Genomic DNA, 27,497 nt, shown 5'->3' with positions numbered 1-27,497 from the left:
ATCAGACTGATCAGAGATGCATCAGAAGAAGGGAGACAGATGGCATCGTTTTACATTATAGTATGCCATGTGATACTGTAAACAGATTGTTTACAGCCACATTACTGTAACTCACTGCCACATTACTGTAACTCACCCTTCATCTGTAAAGATCAACTACAGTATAGATTTAGTCATATGGTACAGTGAGAACATTTACTGTATTGGCAACACTGAATAGATACTATTACAAACATTATGGATTTTATGTCAATTATGTAATTTAGGTAATGTAAGTGTATTCTCTAAGGTGGCATCTGTAGCCTGTGTAACTGTAATTATTTCAGAAACAAGGGTGATTTGAAACATGTATCTTGCATTGTTTGCTACTAAATGAACTGATTGTTAAAAGTACTAAACTGAAAGAAGAACATACTGTTGTGTTTTGGTGATTAAACCAAATGTTCTCATTACATATCACAATGATCTTGTTTTTTGAAACAGTGATTATGTAGAATGAAAATATGTACAACTAGAATGCATGAGATCAGTTTTTGAAAGAATGACTAGCTGTGTTGCAAGTGTGATCAGTTTGGATTTTTGTACTAAGAGTTTTGAAAATGTACACCTTACTTGTGAAAATAGTACTAAAGCGAATTTTAAAAAAAAAACTGTAGTGGACACAAAACTTAAAAAAACATGCCAACCTGTTATGCCAACCTTAAAAAACGTCCACTTCATGTGCACAGTTGTCAAAAAATTTACCAAAATGAATAGTAACTAATGCCATGAATAGAATACATTCAAATTTAACATGTTTGACATTTTAGTAAGTTGACAATGGTATACTCTAGACTATTGACCTGATATTTGGAGGTGTTTAGAAATTCATCCAGACTGGAATGCTGGTCTCCACTCGACAATGTGTACTTTCCTCCCTCCTTCTTCAGACACAAGCCGAACATATCTGTGAGGAGCTGGGGGTCCCTGGACACTGCAGACAGATCTAGACTCATTCCTCGAAGATTACCGCGAGACGAAAGTGCACGTGTATGGCACACGTTATTCTCTATGACCGCTCCTTCTCTGAGCCCTATTGTCTCAACCATGGTAGGATCCTGAAGGTTACCTAAAAGGTCGACAAGCTTCATTTCTTTAGCCACATCAATAATCCATCCGCTTAAGAAGATGTGGTAGAGCAGATAAAGGCAGAACCAAACCAGGCCTAAAAAGGCATGAGTGATAAACAGCACAACGTTGTGGAAGAAAGAGAAGATCTCTGAGATAATACTCCTAATGGTTATCCTCTTTATGTGTTTTCTGATGTTCCTTATGGAGAAACATCTTGAGTCTTTGGTCATCCTGTTGTCTTCTGCAAGGTTTTCATTCATCTCTAATTTGTTTTTTTCCTCATTGTCATCCTTCGCTTTCAGTTCCTCTCCACTCTCTGAACCAGATATTTGTGCAGCAAGCTGCATTTCAAAGATGGTGTCTTCACAGAAGTTGACAAATAGCTCCATCTTTTCCTTCTCTCCTCCTTTATTCACAACATCGAAAATGAACTGTCGTTTGCTCTCCTTAACCTGAACCAGAGAAAATGAGAACATGCATTTACAAAGATTTGTATATGAAACACATTAATAGACTACAAAAGCACATTAGCAAATGATCGTTTAATACCTGTGGTTTCTCCCACTGAGTGCGGGTGGATTCACTGATCTCAAAGTAGACTCTTTCTATCCGTTTCCCACTGCCCAGGATTTCGATCCTTCCCAGGTGAGGATGGAAATACTTAAGAACGCTGTCTGCCAACTCCAGGAAATTCTGCAATCGGGCATCACTGGGCATGTGCTCGGACAGATTGGTCAGAAGAACTGCCATGTTGAAGCCTATCTCTGTGGCCGGTTCATGAAAACGCATCACAAAGTCAGGGTAATCCAGCAAATCGCTTTTCGCCATTTCTGCACAAGATAACAGAAATTCAGTCTCAGATTTAGAGTAGTGCTTGAACCCTTCCATGGCTCTGTGGAAGTCCTTCTTGGAAATGAGTCCTCTGCCCTCTAGGTCATATTCGCGAAAGGCTTCAGATGATGTGAGGTCTTTGAGTTTGAGGAACATATCAAAGAATTTGAGGATCATCTCCACATTACTGGACGATTCTACCAACATGTCTACCATCTGTTTGCCAATGGTCCCATTCACCACATTTCCTAGAAACACAAATTAATTTTTATGTGCATAAAATGTCTGTAGGACACTTACAGTAGGGCTCTTTTAAACTACGGTACGGCATCAGAATTTTGTTCATTTGGTTGGGGCGAAAGTGGTTCCCTTTCATGGGAACATCGATGCTGTGTAGTCGCTTTGGGAATGCCTCTGCGTGATTACATCTTGAAGCACTTGTGTAATCGAACCACTAGTGTAACGGGACATCAGGTCGGGTGACGTCACGGACCAGGAAACTATAAAGCACCCCTGAGAACAAAGAACGCTAGCTTCTGCGTCTTCAGACACATTTGTAAAGAAATATGGCGGTGTTTGGGAGTGGAGCATGCCCAGGCAGCTCTCGAGGGAGCTGTCTGTGTGCATTGCGAAAAGTTAACGCTCCGTACACTCCGGGCATTCTTTGAAAAAGATAAAGAGGGCGCCGTGGCGAGTGTTCCCCAGGGATCGGGTCCCGCTGCTGCTGAGGCACAGCGGCGGCTTCATTCCTGGGGTTCACAGATGGATCTGGTGGAGGGGTTAGAGACGGGCCCAGCCCTATCTCGGCCCTCAACCGCCAGACCTAGTGTCTCTCCTTTGGTTGCGGAAGCACGCGCTGCGGTTTCTTCCCCCAGAGGAGAGGCACCAGCGCTTCACCTGTCTGGCTCTGAGGAGTTGGATGTGGTGAGCGTTGAAGCCGGAGAGGAGGACTCGCCATCCTCATCTCCAGCATATGAGGAGCTGCTGGAGGTTGTGATTAGGGCAGTGGCAAAACGTAATATCGAATGGCCAGCAGAAAAAAGCGAAGCGCGTCACAAAAGCAAACTGGATGAGCGCTTTCTCCCTGCCCGGTCACAGCCCCAGCGTTGGGGATTACCATTCTTTCCCGACCTTCACACCGAGGTGGTGAGGTCGTGGAAAAAGCCAGCACAATATCGTGTATATAACCCTCAAACATCTATATATTCCAATATATTGGGGCTTAAACAACATGGCTATGGGACGATGCCTCGGTTCGAAGAGACGCTCGCGAGCTATCTCTCGCCCGAGTCTGCGTCGTCCCTAAAATCCCCGACGTTGCCCACCAGACCACTAAGAACAACATCAGCTCTGGTGGGCAAAGCATATGCCTCAGCAGGTCAGGCCGCAGCGTGTTTACACACAAAGTCTGTCCTTCAAGCATATCAGGCTGACCTGCTGGGGGAGATCGATGAGAGCGGTGAGGCGAGCTTTGATGTAATTCAGGAACTTCCTAAAGCCACTGATCTATCTCTCCGTGCCACCAAGGAGACGGCAAAAACTCGGTCGCTCTATGGCAGCCCTGGTGGCAACGGAGAGGCATTTATGGCTAAACTTATCGGACATAAGAGAAAGAGATAAGAGCGTCTTATTGGATGCGCTGCTGTCTCCCCTGTGCCTCTTCGGCGACTCTGTCACTTCGGTCGTCGAGAGGTTCCAGGAGGCAAAAAAGCAGTCAGCGGCCAACCAGAAGTTCCTCCCTCGCCGCTCTCTCCCATCCGAGACTGCTGAGCGGGAGCAGCCTCTGGCATCTAGCAGCTCCTCATCCGCGCAGAGAGCGCAACAAAAACAGAGTGTTGCTGCCCGTGCTCCCCCGCAAAGAGCTTGGGGACCGGGACGGGCAACACAGTCGAAGCCTTCCCGGAGTACAACAGATCTGAAGACTGTTATTATCGCCAGGAAGGCTTCGAAGAAGTCCTGACGCCAGTGGCCCAGCACTTCCGAGGGTAGCCCCCTCCTGAGGGGGTCCTGTATTAAAATCTATAAAATTAACTCCCCTCCGGCACCCTCAAGGGGCCGTTCTGCCAACCCTGCCACCGCATGTGCTTCAGGGCGCAGCGGTCCCCACCGACCCTCTGAGGGGGGTCGGCCAGCGCTTGATTCGGCTGCTCCCTGCCGGTATGCTGCTTCAGGGCGCCGAGCCAAGTGCTCAAAAAACACCAGAGGCCAGTCTCGAGAGACTGGTTCCCTTAGTAAAATTTCTGGAGGAATGGAAACGTCTTCCCAACATTTCTCAATGGGTACAAGAAGTTATGACACTTTTGCAAAAAGGAGCTATAGAAAGGGTTCCTCCTCCCAGCAAACAGTCAGGGTTTTTCAGCCGTTACTTCATCGTTCCGAAGAAGGATGGAGGGTTGCGTCCCATAATAGATTTACGTATGCTAAATCGTTCAGTACAAAAACTCAAGTTCAAGATGTTAACACTCAAACAGATCACCACTCAGATCAGGTCCGAGGACTGGTTTGTGACAATAGATCTGAAAGATGCTTACTTTCATGTGTCAATCCATCCTTCACATTGGAAGTACCTCAGGTTTGCTTTCAGGGGCGAAGCTTACCAATACAAGGTCCTTCCCTTTGGCCTATCTCTTTCACACCGCACCTTCACGAAGTGCATGGATGCAGCCCTGGCTCCTCTGAGACTCCAGGGCATCCGCATACTGAATTGTATCGATGATTGGTTGATTTTAGCTCAATCAGAGCAACAAGCAGTTCTACATCGACAGTTTCAGAGACTGTTGGGTCTGATGGCAGCGGCGTCCAACGTGATACCTTTTGGCCTGCTGCACATGAGACCCTTACAGTGGTGGCTCAGGACCAGGGGGTTTTCTCCGAGGGGAAATCCTCTCCGCATGATCAAAGTCACGCGGCGATGCCTTCGTGCTTTATCCATGTGGAAGAAGCCCTGGTTCCTGTCCCAGGGTCCTGTGTTGGGAGCTCCTTGTCATCGCGTAATGCTAACGACGAACGCATCTCTCACAGGCTGGGGGGTGATCATGAGTGGTCGCTCGGCTCAGGGTCTTTGGGAGGACCATCATCGTTCTTGGCACATAAATCGTTTGAAATGATGGCAGTATTTCGAGCACTCAAATACTTCCTCCCAGACCTGAGGGGCCACCACGTGTTGGTCCGTACAGACAACATGTCGGTGGTCTCATATATCAACCATCAGGGGGGTCTGAGGTCTCGTCAGTTGTACAAATGAGTCCTTCGGATCCTCCTGTGGTCCCAGGGGAAGCTCCTCTCCCTGAGAGCAGCTTATATCCCGGGGCATCAAAACGTGGGGGCAGACATCCTGTCGAGGCAGGGGCGAAGCCCGGGGAATGGAGACTCCACCCCGAGGCGGTGGAGTTGATATGGAAAGAATTCGGTCGCGCAGAAGTCGACTTATTTGCCTCGAAAGAGACGTCTCACTGCCCGCTGTGGTACTCACTAACTCATCCATCCCCCCTGGGGTTGGATGCCATGGTACAGACGTGGCCGAGGCTGCATCTGTACACCTTCCCCCCGATTGCTCTGCTCCCCGGAGTTCTGGAGAGGGTTCGGCGGGACAGGGAAATATCTCATATTGGTAGCCCCGTTCTGGCCAACCCAAATACGGTTCACGGACTTAGTGTCCCTTCTAGACGGCTCCCCCATGGAGATTCCAATCAGGCAGGACCTTCTGTCTCAAGCGGGCGGCACAATAATTCATCCCCGCCCGGAGTTATGGAAACTGTGGGCTTGGCCTCTGAGGGGGCCGAGCTCATAGAATCTGGTCTCCCAACTGAGGTTGTGGAGACCATACTCCACTCCAGAGCTCCGTCCACGAGAAAACTATATGCATACAAGTGGAAGCTGTTCGCTACTTGGTGTAGCCAGTCTCAAGTGGACCCGTTCCACTCCTATATCAGTCATGTACTGCAATTTCTCCAAGAAAAATTCTCGGATGGCCTAACTCCTTCTACATTGAAGGTTTATATAGCAGCAATCTCCGCTTATCACACTCCTTTGGAGGGTGTTTCTGTGGGAAGAAACCCACTAGTCATACGTTTTCTCCGTGGTACCCAGAGGCTGAGGCCGGTTGTACGTACAAAAACTCCATCCTGGGACTTAGCTATCGTACTCGAAGGGCTGTCTGCGGCTCCCTTTGAACCTTTGGAGGAAGTACATGAGAAGTTCCTCACGCTAAAAACCGTATTTTTGCTGGCTATTACATCTCTTAAAAGAATTGGAGATCTTGAAGCACTTTCAGTTGCTCCTTCATGCTTAGAATTTGCACTTGGAATGGTCAAACCTTTCTTGCATCCTAGACCTGGGTATATACCCAAGGTCCCTACTCATGTCCCAGGGCCTATTGTACTGCAGGCCTTTTGTCCTCCACCTTTCACAAATGAGGATCAGGAAAAACTGAATCTGCTCTGCCCAGTGAGGGCTTTAGACACCTATGTCCACAGAGCTGCCCTGTGGCGAAAAACAGAACAGCTGTTTATATGTTACGGGTCCCCTAACAAGGGAGGTCCCGCGTCGAAGCAGAGAATGAGCAAGTGGGTGGTCGAGGCCATCTCTGTCATCCGGACAGCCCTCGCCTTTGGCCGTCTGGGCACACTCTACCAGGGGTATGGCTGCCTCAAAGGCTCTGATTTCGGGGGTTCCCCTCAATGATATCTGTGATGCTGCTGGGTGATCATCTCATCATACCTTCGTTAGGTTCTACAACCTTGACTTGGGCTCCACTCCAGGGTCCTCAGTACTGTCATCCTGAAAGGTGATTCAGACAGGCATTTGGTCTTATGGTCTAGTTGGGATAGCGTTCCCAAAGCGACTACGCAGCGTCGATGTTCCCATGAAAGGGAACGTCTCGGGTTACGTTTGTAACCCTGGTTCCCTGAATAAGGGAACAAGACGCTGCGTAGCTTAGCCATACTCCCTGCATGCCTGTGAACGCTTGCTTCATCCGTATCAGAAGCTAGCGTTCTTTGTTCTCAGGGGTGCTTTATAGTTTCCTGGTCCGTGACGTCACCCGCCCTGACGTCCCGTTACACTAATGGTTTGATTACACAAGTGCTTCAAGACGTAATCACGCAGAGGCGGTCCCAAAGCGACTACGCAGTGTCTCGTTCCCTTATTCAGAGAACCAGGGTTACAAACGTAACCCGAGACGGTTCATATTAGGGGTGAAACGGTTCTCGGTAAAAAATCTAACTGTACCGTTCTGCACACTCGATTCGGCATGCACTTGCACCGTGGTTCATGTCTATCTGACAACGCATACGCATCTATAATATGGTTTGTAGAAAATAAATAAAAAAGACAGAGAGAGTTAGGCTAATGTTTGTTTCTGTCAATGGATATGCATTCTGGCTTCCCCTAAACTTTGTTCAATGCGAGTGCTGTATACTCTATATGACCAGTCATTTACAGCGTCATCACCCGGGTGTTGATAGCGCACAAGCGCAGGTGAGACCTGTACAGCACACGTTGCTAACTGCGTTTAAACTAAACTCTTTTAAGCCTTGCCCATTTAAACATTCGAGTGCAAGCCGCAAAAGAGAACTTACATGCGTGCTGTGAGAATATTTGTGCACTCATCCAAAGTGCGTGTACAGCACGCAGATATTGAGGTCTCTTTCAAGTCTTGTGTTTGAATGGACAAATTCGCACAAAATGATGTCAACAAGCCTGTCTTGGCGAGTATCTTAGCAAGCATAGTCAGTTATGTCTTAAGTGAACTTATACACTCGAGAAAGAACGCATGTGTTCAGTATCAGTCTACTGATCCATGTATTATGTCTTAAAGAGACAGCAGCCCTTGCATTCCTGCTGTCTGACTGTGTTTTTAATCTTTATCAAACAACAAAAGACAAGGAAATCACTCATTGCTCATGACTGAATAGTAACTTAATAATTAATAATGATTGATCTTTATTTAATTTATACAGTGAAGATTACATGCAATGTTGTTTTACATTAGCTACTTTATTCAATTTCTGTACCTGAAAACTTGATACATGAAAAACCTGCTTTATTTATTTGTATCTTTGTTTTACTGTATTTATTTGTGTCATTTGATTATTTGTTCACATTTTCTTAATTTTTATTTGACAGTAGTATTTTTTTACCTGAACACAGCAAATACCGAACTGTACCGAAACCGTACGCGTGAGCCTAAAACCGTGATACAAACTGAACCGTGAGTAATCTGAACCGTTGCACCCCTAGTTCATATGGTCATGTGGATCATATGGATGGCAAGTTGGTATGAACACAAGCGCAAGTGTTCTGTAAAGATTTCAACCCAGACTCATTGGAAAAATGTGTTTGTGCCAACATTTCTGCAAATATTACGTTGCTTCTTGCAGGTTGCAACACTTATTGATTATTACTCAAAGTTAAATCAAAGTAAAATGTCCTGTGAGTGGTGCAAAAAGTGCATTTTGTTTTATCCGAAACAGATGAACATGAATCTGGCAATGTATTGTGGTTTTTGTTGGCATTAAATCAGCTCTGAAATGAAATGTCCAGTGGCACTAAAATAAAAAAATAAAAATAACATACCAAATAAACTAAACTTAACAAAATGTTAACAAAAGCAACTGTTATATAAGAAATGCATTTGCTAAAAAAAAAAAACATGCCATTTTAGCTTGCTTCTACAAGTATTTCAGCATTTTACTAAGTATTGTGACGGTACCAGGGTTTTTCCTGGGTCAAAAGTGGTCTTCGGTTGTGGCTGATCGACAAAAACAGTAAAAAGTACCCTACCAACGTGATCTGCGAGCCCAATACTGACCATAAATTACCTGCCACTCTCACTGTAATCCTAACCCTCTTTGCCAAAAAATCTGTGCTTATTTCATAACTTTGTAAGAGAAGATGCTTCTTTGCTAGACCTTAAAATTATTTTGGTATATATATACCAAAATAATTTTTAGGTCTAGCAAAGAAGCATCTTGAGTCATGAGTCATTCATGAATCAAGAATAATTAGGTTTTGAATGGGATATTAGCGGACGTGGACACGTTGTGTGTGAATCCTGATTGTTAGGACATCGCAAAAGATTTGTCAACACAGAAAATACTTCATCACTGGATAGGATTTTTTTTTTTTCCATTTATTGAAAGAGTGCTTTATGTTAGCTGCATGTGCGGAACGCCTGTCGGGGAAGATGAGGTGACGTTTTTTGAGCACTATTCACACCCAGCGGTAATTCAAGTAATTTAATTCTCCGAATGCGCCACCTGAATCATGGATTCGGTCTAAAAATTCAGTATTCAGTCCAAAAATTTAGCATCATGCCAGTTGATTTAAATTAATATGTGCGAGGAATAGAGAGCAAAGACAAGTGCTTAGTTTGAAGACAGAGAGAGTGTGCGTGCAAGAGGTAGGAGCTCTCTGTTCATTCTCTCCGTCAGTTAAAGCTCCAGTCCGTAACATTTTTTCATTAAAAATTATCCAAAATCAATTATTGAGCAAGTACCAGCCAGTGTTTATAGCCATCTCCTTACCTTAACCCGATTCACAAAGTTTGTAATAATGCTTTTTAATCTGAGTGGTACTGGTAGATTTCTGCAGGAAATATGAGTTTGCCTTTGTGTCATTACATCACGTCTGTATACATAAAGAAGGAGTCCCGGACACTGCAGGTATCATATCATTTGAAGACTTTTACAGCAGCAGTAATAATTAAGCTTGTCATTTGATGGCAGATTGTAATCAAGAATCGTAAAGATGACCATTATCATTGACAACTGGTGAATCACCAGTAGACTTCAGACTGCGGAGTGGCTAACAGCTAAAAAAGGAATGCGAACAGGCCTGTGTGAAAACAAGAATAAAAATATCAGCAGGGCTTTTGAAAGGTGGAGTAAAAAATGGACGCAGAGATTGCTTTTTTCCCCTGCTGGACAGGTAAGACATTTTAAAGGTGCCCTAGAACGTTTTTAAAAAAAGATGTAATATAAGTCTTAGGTAACCCCTGAATGTGTCTGTGAAGTTTCAGCTCAAAATACCCCATAGATTTTTTTTTAATTCATTTTTTTAACTGCCTATTTGGGGCATCATTATTAATGAGCCAATTCGTGGTACTGCTGGCCCTTTAATTCATGGCTCCACGCCCACGGAGCTCGCGCTTGCCTTGAACAGTGCATAAACAAAGTTTACACAGCTAATATGCGGTATGCATGCATCGGAATATGTGAGTATTGTATACTGTTATATTGTTTACATTTGATTCTGAATGAATTTGACTGTTATTTAACAGTCGGTGTTATGTTGAGATTCGCCTGTTCTTCGAAGGTCTTTTAAACAAATGAGATTTATATAAGAAGGAGGAAACAATGGAGTTTGAGACTCACTGTATGTCATTTCCATGTACTGAACTCTTGTTATTTGACTATGCCAAGATAAAGTAAATTTTTCATTCAAGGGCACCTTTAATGGTTTATTGGGTAGATAATGCTAATTAGATAGCCTAATGCTAATATACACTAAATACACATAGACAAGCAATGTTGATGTTGTTAACATTAACAATTTGAGAACAAAGTATAACAATAATATTAATTTGCACGGTTTGACGTGACATGAGCTAACTTTGTGATCTTCAGATTTTATCACCATTAGATTTATTGTAGAACTTTTTTTTTTCAGTTGGTCAGAACAAAAGTGGCAGACATGTCATATCTTCCAGTGAAACTTATTATTTTGGTCGTACTTCCAAGATTTAGTATCTGTAATTCCAAAGTACAGTATCTACAATGGTGCGATGACTGACAGCCTACTCCTCAATACATTAGATTCATCCACGCTGAGGAGCCTGCCGTACAGATGCACAACCCACGTAAAATGATAATTCCGCAACTAACTGCAATTGCAGGTTTCAAACAGAGATGGTCACAAAAAGGCAAACTTACAGACTGCAGATTTAACATGTTCCTATCACAAGCGCAGCAGTCATCTGCATCACTCATAAATCACATTAACTGATCAAATAAGGCTTTGGCAGGACAAAAATTCGTTTTGGCAACGCCAAAATAAATTTAAGTGCAGGAAAAACCCTGGGTACTTGTACCCGAGCGCTCCACATTGCAAATGCAATGCTCTACCAGGTGAGCTACTGAACAAGTTTACTACAACAACAACAAAACATACATATGGAGCTGATTATGCAATGCAAACATCAAAATGTTTTCTTTTACAAATCATGGACTATGGTCAAAGTGTTGTGAGGTCATAACACAGTATTGTGCAAAGAACCATGCAAAAATAAGTCATCATTAATCGATAATCTGCCCCTATAATTATTTTAGTGGGAAAAGGAATAAAAGTTGTTGCCATTTTACTGCCACCAGTACTCATTACAGCTGGAAACTGCAGTGAATTGTACTGTATGTATAGGTACTTTTTTGAAGTTTTGCAAAAAAGTAGGTAGAGACACGATTTTTCAATGAGCCTATGTTGAAATATTTTATGGTAAATCCAACATAACAAAAAAGGGCCAAACTATCCAACCAAATGTGAAAACAAGCTTAGCATACTAATATTATTATACTTACATTGATTGGATAAACAACAATGCTACATTTCTCACAAGCAGAAGAGGAAGCGCATAGAAAAGCATTGAGAAGACCTTCAACATGTCTCCTACCTTCAAGCATGGACAGCAGCATTACCACCATGTCTTTTTGTAAGTCCATCAAAGCCTTTAGCAGCTCTAATTGGCTGGAATCCTGAAGACATAAAACAATATTTTTATCTTTCTTTTATCCCCTTGACTTTTTTGTACATTTGTACTTTGCAATAAATAAATTAGCACACAAGATATTTTAGTCTACAGGCTAACCTGAGAAAGCTTCATCTGCATATGGGCGAACACATGGAGGAAGCCAACAACAGCGTCCCACAGACGACTGTGGGCCAAACTCTGCTGATTACCTGTACAGGGACCCTAAATTAGATAATTAAAAGTTTTAATTGATGTTAGTTAAAGAGATTATTAAAATGTGTTGCTTCACAACATAAAAACACCAAAATAATAGTGTGGTGGGATGAACAAAGAAAGACATGGGCATAGTGTCAGGACTTTGAGAGGCTTTTATTTGAAATAAAATTTTAAAAAGGAGGAAATAATGTAGAATCTTGTAATGTAATCAAATGTAATCAAAATATTACTCATTATATCTGCATTTTGACCAAGCAGATTTACAGTTTTTCATACAAGCCCCATCTCTGTTGACCCATTTGCTTGTGTGCATTTACCTGAATGTATTCAGTGAGCGTGTTGAACACCTGCTTGGCCACATTGATGGCTTTGGAGAAGTTGTGCTGACCACGTTCATCAATCACATCCTTCCCTGAATAATACCAGTAGAAATCGCTGATGGACTCCTGCAAATATGAGGCCATCTATCATTCTCAGTATCAGACAAATGAAATGGAGGTGGCCTGTCAGCGGCAAATGGTTTATGGAAACATTATTTGGCTACACGCTCTGCCTCACTGTTTTTGGCCCTTCTCTATTCTGTGCTGAAACTCTCAAAACACTTACAGCAGCAAAAATGCATTTTTCAGTCCTTATTCATGGATATTACAGACAGGTGAAATGAAAAATGTAAGAAACTAGTGTTTGGGGTTGAGTCATGGTCTTGCCTGGACCCTAAGCAGATAATCCACAGTGGAGATGATGATGTTGACCGTTGTGTTGTTTCCAGTTTGAGTCCTCAGGTAATTCTGGAAATCTGTAGGGGAAATTTCAGTTGTATACCTCCAGTTCTTATACAACAAAAACAGAAGAGAAAATTGATGCTGTATAAGATTAATATGTGCAAAATAGGGCTGTCGGTACATTTTATTACATTACATTAGTACATTAATCAATAATAAGTAATCTCATGATTTGTGTGTATTTAACACCATTAATGTCATAGGCCTATTCAGAATGTGCAGATTCCTTTCATAATATTTTGGATTCAGCTCCTTTTTGATAATAGAAAACAAAACAACATGAATTATCTTGTTGCTAGCATGTTTTAGCAAGTTGCTAGAATTAATTAACATTTTAACATTGTTAGCATGAATTAGTACATTGCTTGCATGAATTATCACATTGTTAGCATGTCTTAAGATAGTTGCTAGGCTTTGCTAGTGATTGAATCCGCGAAGGGTCAGCGTACAGTGTTCGTGGCGCAAATTTCGTCATCAGAAGAGTATGCGTGTACTGTACGTGCACTGCTGTTTTTTTGTAACCCTGTGTACTTTGTACGCACAGGTCGCATATGTGCATTTAATTTTTTTGCAGTAGTTTATCTACAAGGTAGTCGAAGAAAACCTGGATGATGACAGCATCAATCATGTAGGGATCAGTACATTCCAGGGTCCAGTTTATGGCCGGGCCCCTCTCTGTCCGTAACAGTGGACAAAGGTTTGCTATATTTTGATTGGATCTTGGTGGACTAAGCTTCTTGTTCAAGAAGCTGTTTTACTCAGATACATGACACCACCAGAAAGAAAAGACCATACTGTACTTCCGTTTCATGCCGACTTTAAAAACCTTTTGAATTTAAGGCTCTTAAAATTAGTTTTAAAGACTTTTTTTTTTATGTATTCCTGTGATGGATAGCTGTATTATCCTTCAGAAATCATTCTAATATGCTGATTTGGTATGCAAGAAACATTATTATTAATAATATCATTATGATTATTTGAAATAGAATCCTTTTGTAACATTTAAATTGTCTTTAAATTGTCTTCCGTTACTTTTGCTGAATACTGAATTGCTGAATTATTTAGTTTCAAAAGAAACTGACCCCCAACTTTTATTTATATTTACAAACTTTTAAATAAAAGTTTAAAAGTAAAAACTTCTTCTAACTTTTAATAAAAAGTCGTTAGTTCTAATGTTAATTTAGGAATTTATAACTTGACAATAAATATCTAAATCTTTTTGAGGGAATAAACCCTTTAAATCTGCCTATTCAGTTGTGCTGTGCTGACGTCCGTATCCATATTAGGATGTCTCCGCCTAACACTTTCAGCTCTGTGACTGGTGGTCCTGCTGTGAAATTACAGAGGGCCAAGTCATTGCAAGTCAATGAGAGACAAATTTTAATTGACAGGAAAATTGACCAATCATATCATCCCTTTTAATGGGTGGGGCTCGTTATCAGTAGGTTTATGATGCATTCCGTCCACTGTGGGGAACTCGATAAGAAAAAAAGAAGAAGAAAAAAAAACAACGGATAAAATAGCTAACGCTATTCGCTATGGAAACCGCAAACAACATTAATGATGACGATATTGTTGTTAATTTATTATACACATTGTTTTTGAGATAAACTTTTAAAGAAAAGCTGGAGTTACTTTGCAAAGGAAGACGTACACCAGAGCTTAATTTTGTGCAGAAAGCCAAAGCTTTTGAAAGCAATTATAAGAGTGTACAAAGGTTTGCTATATTTTGATTGGATCTTGGTGGACTAACACAAACAAACTGTCCAACATCAGATAAAGATGCTAGGACAACAGCCAGACACCACTTAGAGGGCAAGAAGATGACCTCTGGTACCAAACCCAGGAAGGACAGGACTTCTCATTGGTCCAAATGCAGTTTCTGCCCTTCACCCATATAGAGACTAACTCCTAAGGTTGGACTGCCATAAAAATTCCTCAGGACCTCAGCAGGAGTGGGTGAAACAAAGAGAGACCATAATGATCCATCCAAATCCATTCATAACTATGTTTGAAAACCTTGAAACTGATGTATTCTACAAACATTCATTTCATACTTATTCACAGAAATAAGTATTCTACGTTACAGCTATTTGTAGTGCAACATCTTACACAAATTCAGCTGTTAATGTACAGTGCTCAGCGTAAATGAGTACACCCCCTTTGAAAAGTAAAATTTTAAACAATATCTCAATGAACACAAAACAATTTCCAATATGTTGACAAGACAAAGTTTTTTATAACATCTATTTAACTTATAACAAGAAAGTTAGGTTAATAATATAACTTAGAGAATAACATTTCCAGTTTTACTCAATTAGGGTGATGCAAAAATGAGCACACCCCGCTGAAAGTCTCTGGAGCAAAGCTAAATTTTAGACTACACATGTCTAATTTAACAAGAATTCAACCACAGGTGAGTCTAATTATACATTACACAGGTGTCCAGCATAAAAGGACTATAAAAGGGTGTTAAAGGGTCATGAAACCCCAGAACACAGCTTTGAACAGATATGTATAGGCTGCACATCATTGAAAACTCTAAAGCTACTCATTAATTTTATTTATAATTTGAAATTAGTTATTTTTGCATTTTTCTGAGTGATTTCTGTCTTTCGATTTGAAAAGCAAGTCGGACCAACGTCACAAAATCTGACATCATCGTGTACCACCGGCAGGATTCATAGCACTGATTGGCTCCAAGTATGTACTGGTGGAACATGCTGACGTCAGCTGTTTCTGTTTTTATTCATGACTTAAAGCTCATTCAATCCAATCACTGCACTGTAGTATGCTTAAGATTATAATTGTGGTATTATGCATGAGAAAATATTACTTCTCTCGCCTCGGTCTCTTGTCATTCAGAGTCATATCGTTGGTGCTCGTGCACCTCAGTAGGCCTACTACAACACAAAAATGCGTTTTCCTGCAACCAGAGCAGAAGTTTGGGTGCATGTGGATTGTTTTGCTGTGAGCTACCAGCACAAATGGAAAATATGTTTGCATGAGATCGCATTACAGCAGAGAATCCAAATGTCACAAAAGTGTGGTATTCACCTCTGCGTTCGGACAAGCGAGCCGTATGCTTCCCTCAGCACAGCAAGGACATGAGTGCTGTTTGTATTTTGCTCGCGATGCGGTCAGAACTGGAGTTTGCATACGAACACATCAAAAATACAATTGTTATTATAATATACATGTGGAGCGTGCATGATCGGTTTCAGCGTGGAGCTTCGCGTTGTGTTTATTAACACTAGCTACGTGAATCCTATAGCTCATATACAGAATAAAGTATCCGTGTTTAAAGTTTTTATAGGCATATTTTACATATTCTCCTGCACCAAACATGAACCAGCACAGTGAATGCACACATATTTCATCAAGTCTTCTTCAAATGAAATATATGTGCAAACTAGACACTGATACAGTGGTGTATCTGAACATGATGACACGATTGTTCTGATGAACAAAAGAATGGACCAAATTAAACTGTCTTTATTTTTTCTCTGTTAAACTATGTGTCGTTTATCATGAGACTGTAGTGCTTGTAAATGTAATGAAAGTATTATTAGCCCTATTAAATATTCTTTCGCATTTCTCCCTTGTGCTTGGGAGTTTGTTGTCATTTTCTTTGAGCTCATATATTAATATTCATCATTCTGTATAATGAGTGTGTTCTATGTCTCTGTTTCATTGGTTGTTCTCTACCCTCTTCCCCCCCTCTGCACTCCCACTTTTCCAGAGCTTCACACGCCCAATTTTACAGACTTTTTCCAGCTCAGAGGTCTGAACGACCATGCTAAAACAGGGGGGTTTCATGACCCTTTAAAGTACACATGAAATCAAAATGGACCTTATTTATTTTCTTAGCTCAAATTGCTAGTTTTGTGGTGAACAATTCATCCGTGCAAGTCAATCCACACAAAAAAGTTGTTTGGCTTCATAATATTTAATTAAAATCTGAAAATGCTCCTCCCCTCTGCAACGGTGCCCCTTCTCTAATGACATCAGTTTGACAGCTTGGGTTGATATCGCGTAAACCACTCCCCTCCGACCGTTAGTTTATGGGAAGCCAAACACACCAAAAGTGGTACGAGGCAACGGGGTGTTACAAAGCTCGTGCCGCGCTGACATGTCATCTGCGCGGATCAATGGACCGAGCCGCGCGACCGACTCGTCAGCGCAGCGCGGACGTGTTTTCTAGCGCCACCCAATGGGCAGCGCGGCGCGAGCTAATCTCATCCAATAGTATCCAGCTGCAGACCCGCAGCACCAGTTTCAGAACCGCAGTTTCATGATGTCTACAGTATTTAACAACAATACTTTTAAATAAAGTCATTTTTCTGTTCATATATGCCTAATAAGATATCATGATGTACAAAGAGGAGTTTTAATTACCAAGTTAATCGATAATGCAAACTATGTTTTGTTAAGGCATGAACTAATTTGTATAAACTGTGAACAAATACTTTTAACCATATAATTTTGAAAATATATTAATAAATGTGTAACCATATAGTAAAATGTCTCCCTTGACTGTATGTGATATTATTTCCTTATGTTCATGTTTTGAACTTCTGACAAATAGTATAAAGACACAGAGGCATTTAAGGGCATTTAATGTCAAAATATAAGCCTACATGTATTTAATAATTCCAAATCATTCCAAGTGAAACATGCATTTAAGCCAATGAGACATCAGAAGGTGTATATGGTGAGTGTATGATATTTCTGTCATGATGTGGTGAACGAATTTATATTTATATATTTTATGTATTTGTGTCTGCTAGGCTATTGAATCATTTACATTTTATCATTAAAGATTTTTTTTGCATTTGTCAAAGATATGTATCGTGTTAATATTAAATAAATATTAATAAAACTTATTCATTTTGTTTTCAGGGATGAAAAGACAGGGTTTTCTGCAGAAATGCCATGATATGGGCTTATAATCTTTAAGTGTTTTAAGATGATTATTTGTTTTTTGCTTGTTTTTATTTTATTATGAGCAGTTTAACCCCTTAACTGTCACCCCCACTTTTTTTTTTAGACAAGAAAATGCACGATCCAAACTTAAATGGTTGTAATTCAAGAATAATTTGGAGTATAGACATAAGGCTGGTCTTGTTTTAAAGATGAAATTTGGCAGATTATTGTAGATGTGAAATAACTTATGTAAGTGAAACAGAAAAAAAGTTATAGAAGTTTAAGTTTATGAAAATGTAAAATGTAAAAATATAATATTTTATATTTTATATAAAATATATTTTACAAAACAAGTTTTACTCTAAAGGGCCTTTCACACAGGACGCGGTATGCGCTGCGCTATGAAACCCATTCATTTCAATGGCTTGCGCCGCGCGAGGACGGCGTCGGCCAAAGCGCAAGCGCAAGCGCAAGTGCTGCGCAGCGCAGCACGGCACAGCACAGCTTGCGCGCACGCCGCGGTCAAAGTTCAAAATAGTTCAACTTTTGCCGCTGCGCTCTGTGACGATTACCCGCGCGGCCAATAGAAACGGAGCATCTAAACAATCGGAAAGCAAAATGGATGAACAGCTACTGAGTTGTAATTTCCAGAGCTATACAATACAAGTTTGCTGGTCGTATAGTGACATCGGGAGAAAAGCTGTGTCATGGAGACATGACAGACACTTTCAAGAGCTGCTCTCTTTCTTCTTCTTACAAGCAGGGCTATTGCTATTGCTCACTTCTTAGCACGGCCCGGGACATATACTTTACTGCTGACCGAAAGGTGGAACAACAATCAAATGACTATGTATAAAACTCCCGCTACATGTTTGGAAAACTCCGCCTACTGTGCTCTGGCCAGCGCAGCGCAAATCGCTTTGTATCTGAAGGGCTGCGCTGAACCCAGCGGCGAGCGCAGCGCATGCTGCGTCCTGTGTGAAAGGGCCTTAAAGCTGCTAGGAAATCAAAGCCAAAAATCTGAACAAGTTGTGTTCCAAATTTCAGGTTGATATCTCAAAAAATGAGCTTTCAGTAAGATTTTGTTTGGGCGCAGTACCACACGTTTTCACTAGATGACAACCAAGCTCCATTGGTGACCATATAAAGGCGCCTCCATTTCCATATATGGTTTGAGTGATCTGAACCATATATTTCCATTATTTTCATACAATTTATGAAGTAGACATCCTATATAGAAGTAGTATGGGAAGTTTGGCAGAATTTGATATGAATTCAGCCTCTAATAAACATAAAAATAACATGTATGTAGGTTATAGATTGCCGCCACAAACATAAATGTGTTTTTTTTTTCTATTTTAATTGCAAAATGCCTGAAGTGCAGGGGAACATATATTCAAAACACAAGCCAGAAATAGTTAAATTAAATAACCCAGAGTGATCAATAAATAAATTATAATTAAAGAAATTATTAAAATAACAAAATTATAGCTAGAATTGTCAACTTGTCGTTTTAACTGCAGACACTATAAACGCTAAACTGGAGTGGCAGTCTTTTTAGATAAACATTAACAGAATCCAAAAATCAAATTACATCCAGCTGAAATAGTTTGAAATCACTTGTAGCTACCCTACCTGATTGAGAGACAGAAAAATCCAGTTTTTCATGCGATCTGCCTGTGTCCGTTTGAGTCTTTTCAAATAGCGCGTTATAGTCAGCTCGTTGGCCAGCAGAAGCGTGCCGCAGTGTTTGTCGTTGAGTTGTATAGGACATGAGCTGTTGGCACAACTTGCATCATACGTTTTTTTTTTTTTTTTATCATCTTTTACCATTTCAAAGTGCATCCAACTATACACTTTATCCCAGACATTGTTGAAGATCTAATCCCTGCCATTAAAGATGCTCATCTGCCGGTCACGAATCATGGAAGTGAAACTTATATCGGTCACAGGTTGGATTTATTCACGCTCATTAAAAATATTTATTAAAAGCTTCTTTCTTTTCACATTTTTATTTATAGTATTAACATAATAGGCTGTATATTAACCTAATGGGAAAGAACCGGTATTTCTATGTAAAATCAGATATTGAGAGCACCCATATCTCGTCTTATAACACCACTGCGATGATTTGACTGTGAGATTGCTAGTCGAATCAGGCTCCTCCTATCGAAGATTCGAATCGTCGACTATTCAGGGTCACCCCTAGTGCCTACAGAGAAACATGGTGGTGGCAGTGTCCTTACAGTGGGTACAGAAAGTATTCAGACCCCCTTAAATTTTTCACTCTTTGTTATATTGCAGCCATTTGCTAAAATCATTGAGTTCATTTTTTTTTCCTCATTAATGTACACACAGCACCCCATATTGACAGAAAAACACAGAATTGTTGACATTTAGTAGAAGCACCCTTTTGATCTAATACAGCCATGAGTCTTTTTGGGAAAGAGTTTTTCACAGAGTTCTGTCAGGTTGGATGGTAAACGTTGGTGGACAGCCATTTTTAGGTCTCTCCAGAGATGCTCAATTGGGTTTAAGTCAGGGCTCTGGCTGGGCCATTCAAGAACAGTCACGGAGTTGTTGTGAAGCCACTCCTTCGTTATTTTAGCTGTGTGCTTAGGGTCATTGTCTTGTTAGAAGGTAAACCTTTGGCCCAGTCTGAGGTCCTGAGCACTCTGGAGAAGGTTTTCGTCCAGGATATCCCTTTACTTGGCCGCATTCATCTTTCCCTTGATTGCAACCAGTCGTCCTGTCCCTGCAGCTGAAACACACCCCAACAGCATGATGCTGCCACCATCATGCTTCACTGTTGGGACTGTATTGGACAGGTGATGAGCAGTGCCTGGTTTTCTCCACACATACCACTTAGAATTAAGGCCAAAAAGTTCTATCTTGGTCTCATCAGACAGGAGAATCTTATTTCTCACCATCTTACAGTCCTTCAGGTGTTTTTTAGCAAACTCCATGCAAGCTTTCATGTGTCTTGCACTGAGTAAAGGCTTCCGTCAGGCCACTCTGCCAAAAGCCCCGACTGGTGGAGGGCTGTAGTGATGACTGACTTTCTACAACTTTCTCCCATCTCCTGACTGCATCTCTGGAGCTCAGCCACAGTGATCTTTGGGTTTATCTTTACCTCTCTCATCAAGGCTCTTCTCCCCCGATAGCTCAGTTTGGGACAGCCGGACAGCCAGCTCTAGGAAGTGTTCTGGTCGTCCCAAACATCTTCCATTTAAGGATTATGGAGGCCACTGTGCTCTTAGGAACCTTAAGTGCAGCAGAAATTTTTTGCAACCTTGGCCAGATCTGTGTCTTGTCACAATTCTGTCTCTGAGCTCTTCAGGCAGTTCCTTTGACCTCATGATTCTCATTTGCTCTGACATGACCGTGAGCTGTAAGGTCTTATATAGACAGGTGTGTGGCCTAATCAAGTCCAATCAATATAATCAAACACAGTTGGACTCAAATGAAGGTGTAGAACTATCTTAAGAATGATCAGAAAAAATGGACAGCACCTGAGTTAAATATATGAGTGTCACAATGTCAACAATTCTGTGTTTTTATGTCAATATGGGGTGCTGTGTGTACATTAATGAGGGAAAAAAAATAACTTAAATAATTTTAGCAAATGGCTGCAATATAACAAAGAGTGGAAAATTTAAGGGGGTCTGAATACTTTCCGTACCCACTGTATGTGGGGCTGCATGAGTGCTGCTGGTGTCGGGGAGCTGCATTTCATTGATGGTATCATGAATTCACAGATTTACTGCTCTATACTGAAAGAGAAGATGCTACCATCACTCCTTGCCCTTGTTTGTCGTGCACTTTTCCAACATGACAATGATCCTAAACACACATCTAAGGCCACTGTTGGATTTCTGAAGAAGAACAGGGTTATATTTTTAACCTTACTTTCATGTTATAAGTTAAACATGTTATATAAAACTTAGTCTTGTCAACATTTTGGAAATTGTTTTTTGTTCATTGAGATATTGTTTAAAATGTTACTTTTCAATGGGGGTGTACTCATTTATGCTGAGCACTGTATAAATGAATGAATGCATGACATTTCAATCTTTTTCCATCATGTTTGATCTCTATTTGTTTAGAATATTGCAAGGTATTCTGGTGGTGTTTTTGAAAGTGAGAAATGCATTGGTAAATTGTAAAGACTCTTTAAAGTCCAACTTTGAGCTTTATGCAAACGAGTTCCACAGGGGAAAGAAGGGTGTGTGTGTCCTCGGATGCCAACAGCCAATTGCAGCACTCGGACAGAGAAATGCCAAATTGCAATCTCCTCCTCATCAGAAAGGGATAAAGGTACCCTTTCAACAGACATTCCTGGTTCTGAGTCTCCCATCGAGTGAGACATAACAGATATGCCATTCTGAGTCTCGGCCTATGAAGCTGAGACATAACAGATACATCGTAACATTCTGAGCCTCTGGTTCGTCCAGAGAGACAGTAATGACTCCAAAGAGACAAAAGCGGATTGACAAATTTCTGAGTGTCTGGTCCAGAGAGGCAGAGGACACACAAAAACACTTAAACTCAGGAGAGGAAACCTTCACTTCAAGGTACCTTCGTCTGTGTGTTCCAGATTGTTAAGGACCTTCTGCACCTATGGCAGGGCCTCATCTGCGTGTTACAGATTTTATGACTCTTTGGTGCTCCAGGAGATCAGCATCCCACAAAGCTTTGTGTTCAAGGCTGTTGAAACAGATTCCAGCTCCTCTCCCCACTGCATTGTCACCCAGCACAAACAGTGGGAGATGTCACTGTCATCGGACTCAACCAAGTGAAACGTAAATATCACTCAACCAAACCTCTTTCCAGCGACCATGGCATTGTTGTATATTATCAGTATATGATTTTCTAATTCACATTAGATGCAATACAGCTGGTGTTAGTTAAAGGTGCTATAGTGGATGTTTTTGATGACTGAGAAAGACTGTTACCGAGTATTTGAAATGAGCACATGCGTAAGAACAACCCCCCTGCTTCATAGCTTATTTCGAGGGAACGCCTCCCAAAACTCGTGCACAAGTATTGGAACACGAGTGTTTGTTTACAACCGGCATTCGCTGTGTCGTGTTAGTGGATTCATTATGTCGGACTCACCGCAGGTAACTCATAATCTGCAGTTGTTACTCCTGACAAAAACATTGCATGCGGCGCCTGTGGAGTGTGGAAAGTTACTGGAGCGCGCACGTCTCTCACAAGGAACGTAATGGCAGTGATTGACAAGCCAGAGGGCCAATCCGCGCACGTCTCTCACAAGGAATGTAATGGCAGTGATTGACAAGCCACAGGGCCAATCGTTTATCCGATGATCACACAAACGATTGGCTGATGTTTTTAAGGCCCTACCTCATGCACAGATGACGTATATTGATATTATTCCTTTCAGTGCACCTAATAAATAGTCTTTTATCAGTTAGTAAAGACAGTTTCAAGTAATATTGCAAAAATGTATAAAACAAAACATCCTCTATAGCACCTTTAATAACAAATAATCTTTTGTTTATTTGTTTGATCATGCATAATAAGGTTCTCCACATTTCAATTTATCTAAAACAGTTTATCTTTCCATAAGATACTGTAACTCTTCCATAGCCACACCCAACCTAATAATTTGTATTTTATGCACTTTATTCCTTTACCATTCATGGTATTCATTTAGTAGTTGTGTTAATTATTCTTGTTTATCTGTTGTTAATAAATTTTAATAAGTCTTCCTTGTGAGGATAATACAGAAGAGGCTCTACAAGTTAGCAATCTCACCAATATTTCAGATACATAAGCTGACCACTTTAAATTAATTCTAAATGATTTAACAGCCTCTTATTGGGAGTGTTCTCATACTGCCAAGGTAAAAGACCTTGATTGTACCCTGAACTAAGAGAGGAGGGAAGTGGTCATTTGATGTACTCATAACCACACCTTAAGTGATGTCCAAAAAAGTGATCCAAAAATCACAACGTCAGTGGTGACGTGAGTAACAATCCCTTTTTTACTTAGCTTCCTTGGATAGGCTAAATACTACAATCAAGAAGCTAAAGCTTTACGGCTGGAATTGTTTGTTGTTTGGGTAAGTTATTTAAAATCTGATTTTATACTGGCTGCTGCTACCACTGTTACAGTTTAAGCTTTAGTTGAAAAAACATGCATTAATGGCTTGCATGACACACCGATGTGTGATGCAATTTTTTGTAATGATGATTTGCATTTCATTACTTTTTGTTTAAAAAACACTCTGATTTGTGCTTGTGGCATTTCTTGACAAAGGTAAAATGCAGTATTATAGAAGAGAACACAGTAAGCTAGCCTGATATTAGTCTGTGTTTACTTTTTCCCAGATGAAGGAAGGGGGTGAGAGTGCCAAGGTTCGAGAGTCACAGTGGCACACTACTGTGGCTTATTTATAGTATTGTTGAAGTGGGATAGGAGAAAGTATTTTAACAAAAATTTTGCTTTACCTTCTGACTTTGGCAACACAAGGTACAAAAGTACCTTGCACTATTAAAAGAAAAAAAAAATGTTCTGACCAGTATTATGGCCTTCACAAAGAAGCTGGAGGAATCTGAAAAGATCACAGGTTAGCTGTTCATCTGCCATCACTCTATCACCTGAGAAAGAGAGAGAGAGAAGGTGAAAGCAAAATGAAATCTAGACAAATCAATGTCAATAAAAACAAAATTCTACCTCTTCTGACAGATACATTCATTTTTCAAAGCAGCACTTTGTTGTGGATGTCAGTGATGTACCTGAATTGTCCTCAGCACCCACTCCTAAACTCTCTGCTTTGATCTGCCTCTCAAATGCGTTCAAATCCAGCACGCTGCGACATACAGAATTACAACAGAAACATCAAACACACAATCCTCTTCTTTTTTATAATACGAACTAACACAGACACTCAACAGACACTTCCAATTACAGCAATGAAACAGACAGAAAGGGAAAAAAGTAATGTAAAAGGATGTTCTTCTCTCTTGATTTTAGCAAGTAACTTTAAAACTGGACAGAAAAAGAAGGTGAAAGGCGATAAATAAGTGAACAAAGCATTTTTTCCACATTTAGGTGGTTTGAGCACTAGCTTTCTGTAAGGGAAACGTCTCACAATGCATTAGCAAACAGCCGAACCTGCAAGACTGCATTAGGCCGGCCAGACTATGAAAGAAGCCCACGTCTCTCTTTTGTCGCAAGTAATCCAGCATTTTCTAGAAAGAATTTAACAACAGAGAGAATGAACATGACAAAGTTGTTATATAAAAGTTGGTTTTGGTGTTAAATGTCAAAACTTTGGGGTGTGAGTTATCATCATAACATCTGTAATCCAGCCTGACCTTTTCAAACCTACCTGCTGGACAGACGTGTTTCCTCCATTCAGGATTGCAATGCCCAGCTTTAATGTGGCTGCTACCATAGGCCCCATATCACCTGGTTCAAATATCACATCCAACTTAACAGCACTGACAATAATAAAAGTCACAGCCAGCTGGCTCAAGATATGAATGGTGAACTGTATCTTAGACCAGGGGTTTTCAATCTTTTTGATGCCAAGGAACCCTTAAATATCCTTAAATATATAAATATCAAAGAACCCTTTTTTTCCTAAAATTTAAAGCTGCAGTCCGCAACTTTTTTTTTGTTAAAAATGTACAAAAATTATATAATGACAATATACAACATGAATCCATTTTCCAAACCGTGTTTTTGTCTTATCCTGAATCATTATGGTACACTTATAATAAGTGTTTATATTCTGACTATTTCAGACCGGACTGGTAGGACTCGCCGCAGAGTATCACAGTAACTGCGTGACTCGCCATAGACATACACGGAGAAAAGTAGCTCCGGTTCGAATATTCCTCTGCAAGATGCGTGCAGTTCTGTTTATTAACTGCTAGAGGGCCAAAAATCGTGGACGGCAGCTTTAAGATTGTTATACAGTATAATTTCATGTATATAATTTATCACCATTTATATGGTGATGACTCTAAAACAATTTATTTTGTTATTATAATAGTCTTTTAATATTTTAATATAAAATATTTTACATATTAAAAAATATTACATTGAAATTAAATATATTATTACAATGATATATTATTTGTTTGCTTAAAAACAAATTTGAAATATTACTGTAAAAATTAGGTTAACAGAATAAAATATCATATGGCCAGTTTTAGTAAGCAGAATAAAATTAAATGTGATAGATGTAAGAAATACTGTTAAAAATTTCAATTAATATCATAACACGTTAACTTTGACAGCGCAGCGATTTTTTTTTCTTGTTTGTAAAATCCATTTTCTTTTTTCTCCTTTTTTTCCATGGACCCTCTTGTGGCCCTCTGGAGATCCCCAGACCCCAGTATGAAAACCCCTGCCTTAGACAGGAAGATGATGAAGGGACAGCCTGCATTTTGACTGATACCTCTGCTGTCGCTGAGGTTCTGTAAGACCATCACAGCAGCTCCACGTTCATGAAGTCGGGCCTGCTGATACAGCAGCCTCTGCTTTTCCATCTCTTTTTCCTAAGACAAATAATTAGTTACTCAATAAATTCACTAAGAAATAAAACAAACCAACTGTGTCTCAGTCTGTTATTTCTGATTTAAATCAATCATTGACTGCATAATTAATGAACCCGAGTACAGTACAGTACATAACTGTCAGCATCCTTTGCATCCAACTTCAGCTCTTTCGTCTACAGTTAAATCGATACCAACTCAGATCCTATTAATTTCCATTGCTTACCTCAAATGATTTCAGGCTATCTTCATCCTGGTCTTCCTCTATTTGGCAACTCTGGAATGCAGAGTTAGTTTAGCAGTTTGAATGCTGCATGTATTTTGTGGAAAAAATTAACTTTGCTCAGAAAGTCCCAGCAGTGCTTCTTACCTTGGCCATGATGTCAGCATAGCACATGTACAGGTCATCCTCCTCAAGTTTACTGTAGATATAGACGACAAGAGTGAACCAAATGAGTTAAGATTTGTTCCCTTTATTGTTTTTAGGCATGATTCCAGTGCAAAGACCAAAGTATAAGGCATCATTAGATATATCTTTCACATATCAAACAATCTCAGAAAGCATAAATAATAAAAATATAGCAATAAATAATACTAATAATAAATAGTGCTAGTAATAAATCAAAAGCAAAATATATTCATAGAAAAAAAACAGTTTAAATAAAAAATGCAGTTTCAACCAATATTTGTATGTTCTGCATAACATTTGTGTTATGTTAATTGTAGTCAACTGTGTGCCGTCTGAATGAGTGTTAGCCAGATATCTTGTGTGCCATTTGAGACAATTTAGTCAGGTTTCTTTCAGTGTAGAACATCTTCCTGAGTTCTCTTTCAAGGGAACTTGCATTGCATCCAGGAGCGACGCTTTGGGAACGCCTTTGTGTGATTGCATTGTCACAGACAGGGTGATGTCATGTCTAGGAAGCTTAAAAGCACATCAGGGATAAACAATGTAGGCTTCTGTGTCTTTATAAAGTGCTCTGTGTAAAAACTGTCACTGTCTTACTTGTTGTTAATTTTTCCAAAAAAGCATAATACACATATTAGACAGGGGTATGGCGAGCAAACAGCAGTTAAATCACAGTTTAAAAAATCCATTGTTTGTTTAGGAGGAGGGTGCCCAGGTCGTGTCTCTAAATACAGGCCAAGTCACTAATTATTCAAATATAAGCGGACTGAATGAGTATGGATATGGGGCAATATCTAAGGTGGAACAGACGCTTGCGAGCTATCTGTCCAGACACGGCACTGTCCCTCAAGGCCCCGACGTTACCCACAAGGCCATGTAGAAAAACTTCGGCCTTGGTCGGTAAAGCTTATAGGGCGACAGGTCAGGCTGGTGCATACAATGGA

At 40.4% G+C, this 27,497-nt stretch overlaps 1 protein-coding gene across 12 annotated transcripts in view; it reads right to left on the bottom strand.

Moving 5' to 3' along the window:
* ryr2b (ryanodine receptor 2b (cardiac)) overlaps positions 1 to 27,497 on the bottom strand; it is a 123,103-nt gene that overhangs the window by 27,091 nt on the left and 68,515 nt on the right. For 10 of the 12 annotated variants that reach the window (XR_010892570.1, XR_010892573.1, XR_010892572.1 and 7 more), the window contains 13 exons: positions 26,515 to 26,566; positions 26,371 to 26,421; positions 26,048 to 26,147; positions 24,971 to 25,050; positions 24,754 to 24,830; positions 24,375 to 24,448; positions 24,156 to 24,236; positions 12,610 to 12,698; positions 12,220 to 12,348; positions 11,804 to 11,908; positions 11,609 to 11,690; positions 1,660 to 2,189; positions 843 to 1,562 (listed from right to left, as the gene is read on the bottom strand). Coding sequence is in view for 6 of the 12 variants with exons in the window: in XM_067368492.1 (XP_067224593.1) it covers positions 843 to 1,562; positions 1,660 to 2,189; positions 11,609 to 11,690; positions 11,804 to 11,908; positions 12,220 to 12,348; positions 12,610 to 12,698; positions 24,156 to 24,236; positions 24,375 to 24,448; positions 24,754 to 24,830; positions 24,971 to 25,050; positions 26,048 to 26,147; positions 26,371 to 26,421; positions 26,515 to 26,566 (2,170 nt within the window). In the remaining 6 variants the exon portion in view is untranslated. The remainder of the gene's footprint in view (positions 1 to 842; positions 1,563 to 1,659; positions 2,190 to 11,608; positions 11,691 to 11,803; positions 11,909 to 12,219; positions 12,349 to 12,609; positions 12,699 to 24,155; positions 24,237 to 24,374; positions 24,449 to 24,753; positions 24,831 to 24,970; positions 25,051 to 26,047; positions 26,148 to 26,370; positions 26,422 to 26,514; positions 26,567 to 27,497) is intronic. The other 2 variants (XR_010892575.1, XR_010892574.1) reach the window with 1 other exon arrangement.

Source organism: Chanodichthys erythropterus, chromosome 18 (genome assembly GCF_024489055.1).
Source record: "Chanodichthys erythropterus isolate Z2021 chromosome 18, ASM2448905v1, whole genome shotgun sequence".
Classification (NCBI taxonomy): domain Eukaryota; kingdom Metazoa; phylum Chordata; class Actinopteri; order Cypriniformes; family Xenocyprididae; genus Chanodichthys; species Chanodichthys erythropterus.
This window is presented reverse-complemented; position numbering and strand designations above follow the sequence as displayed.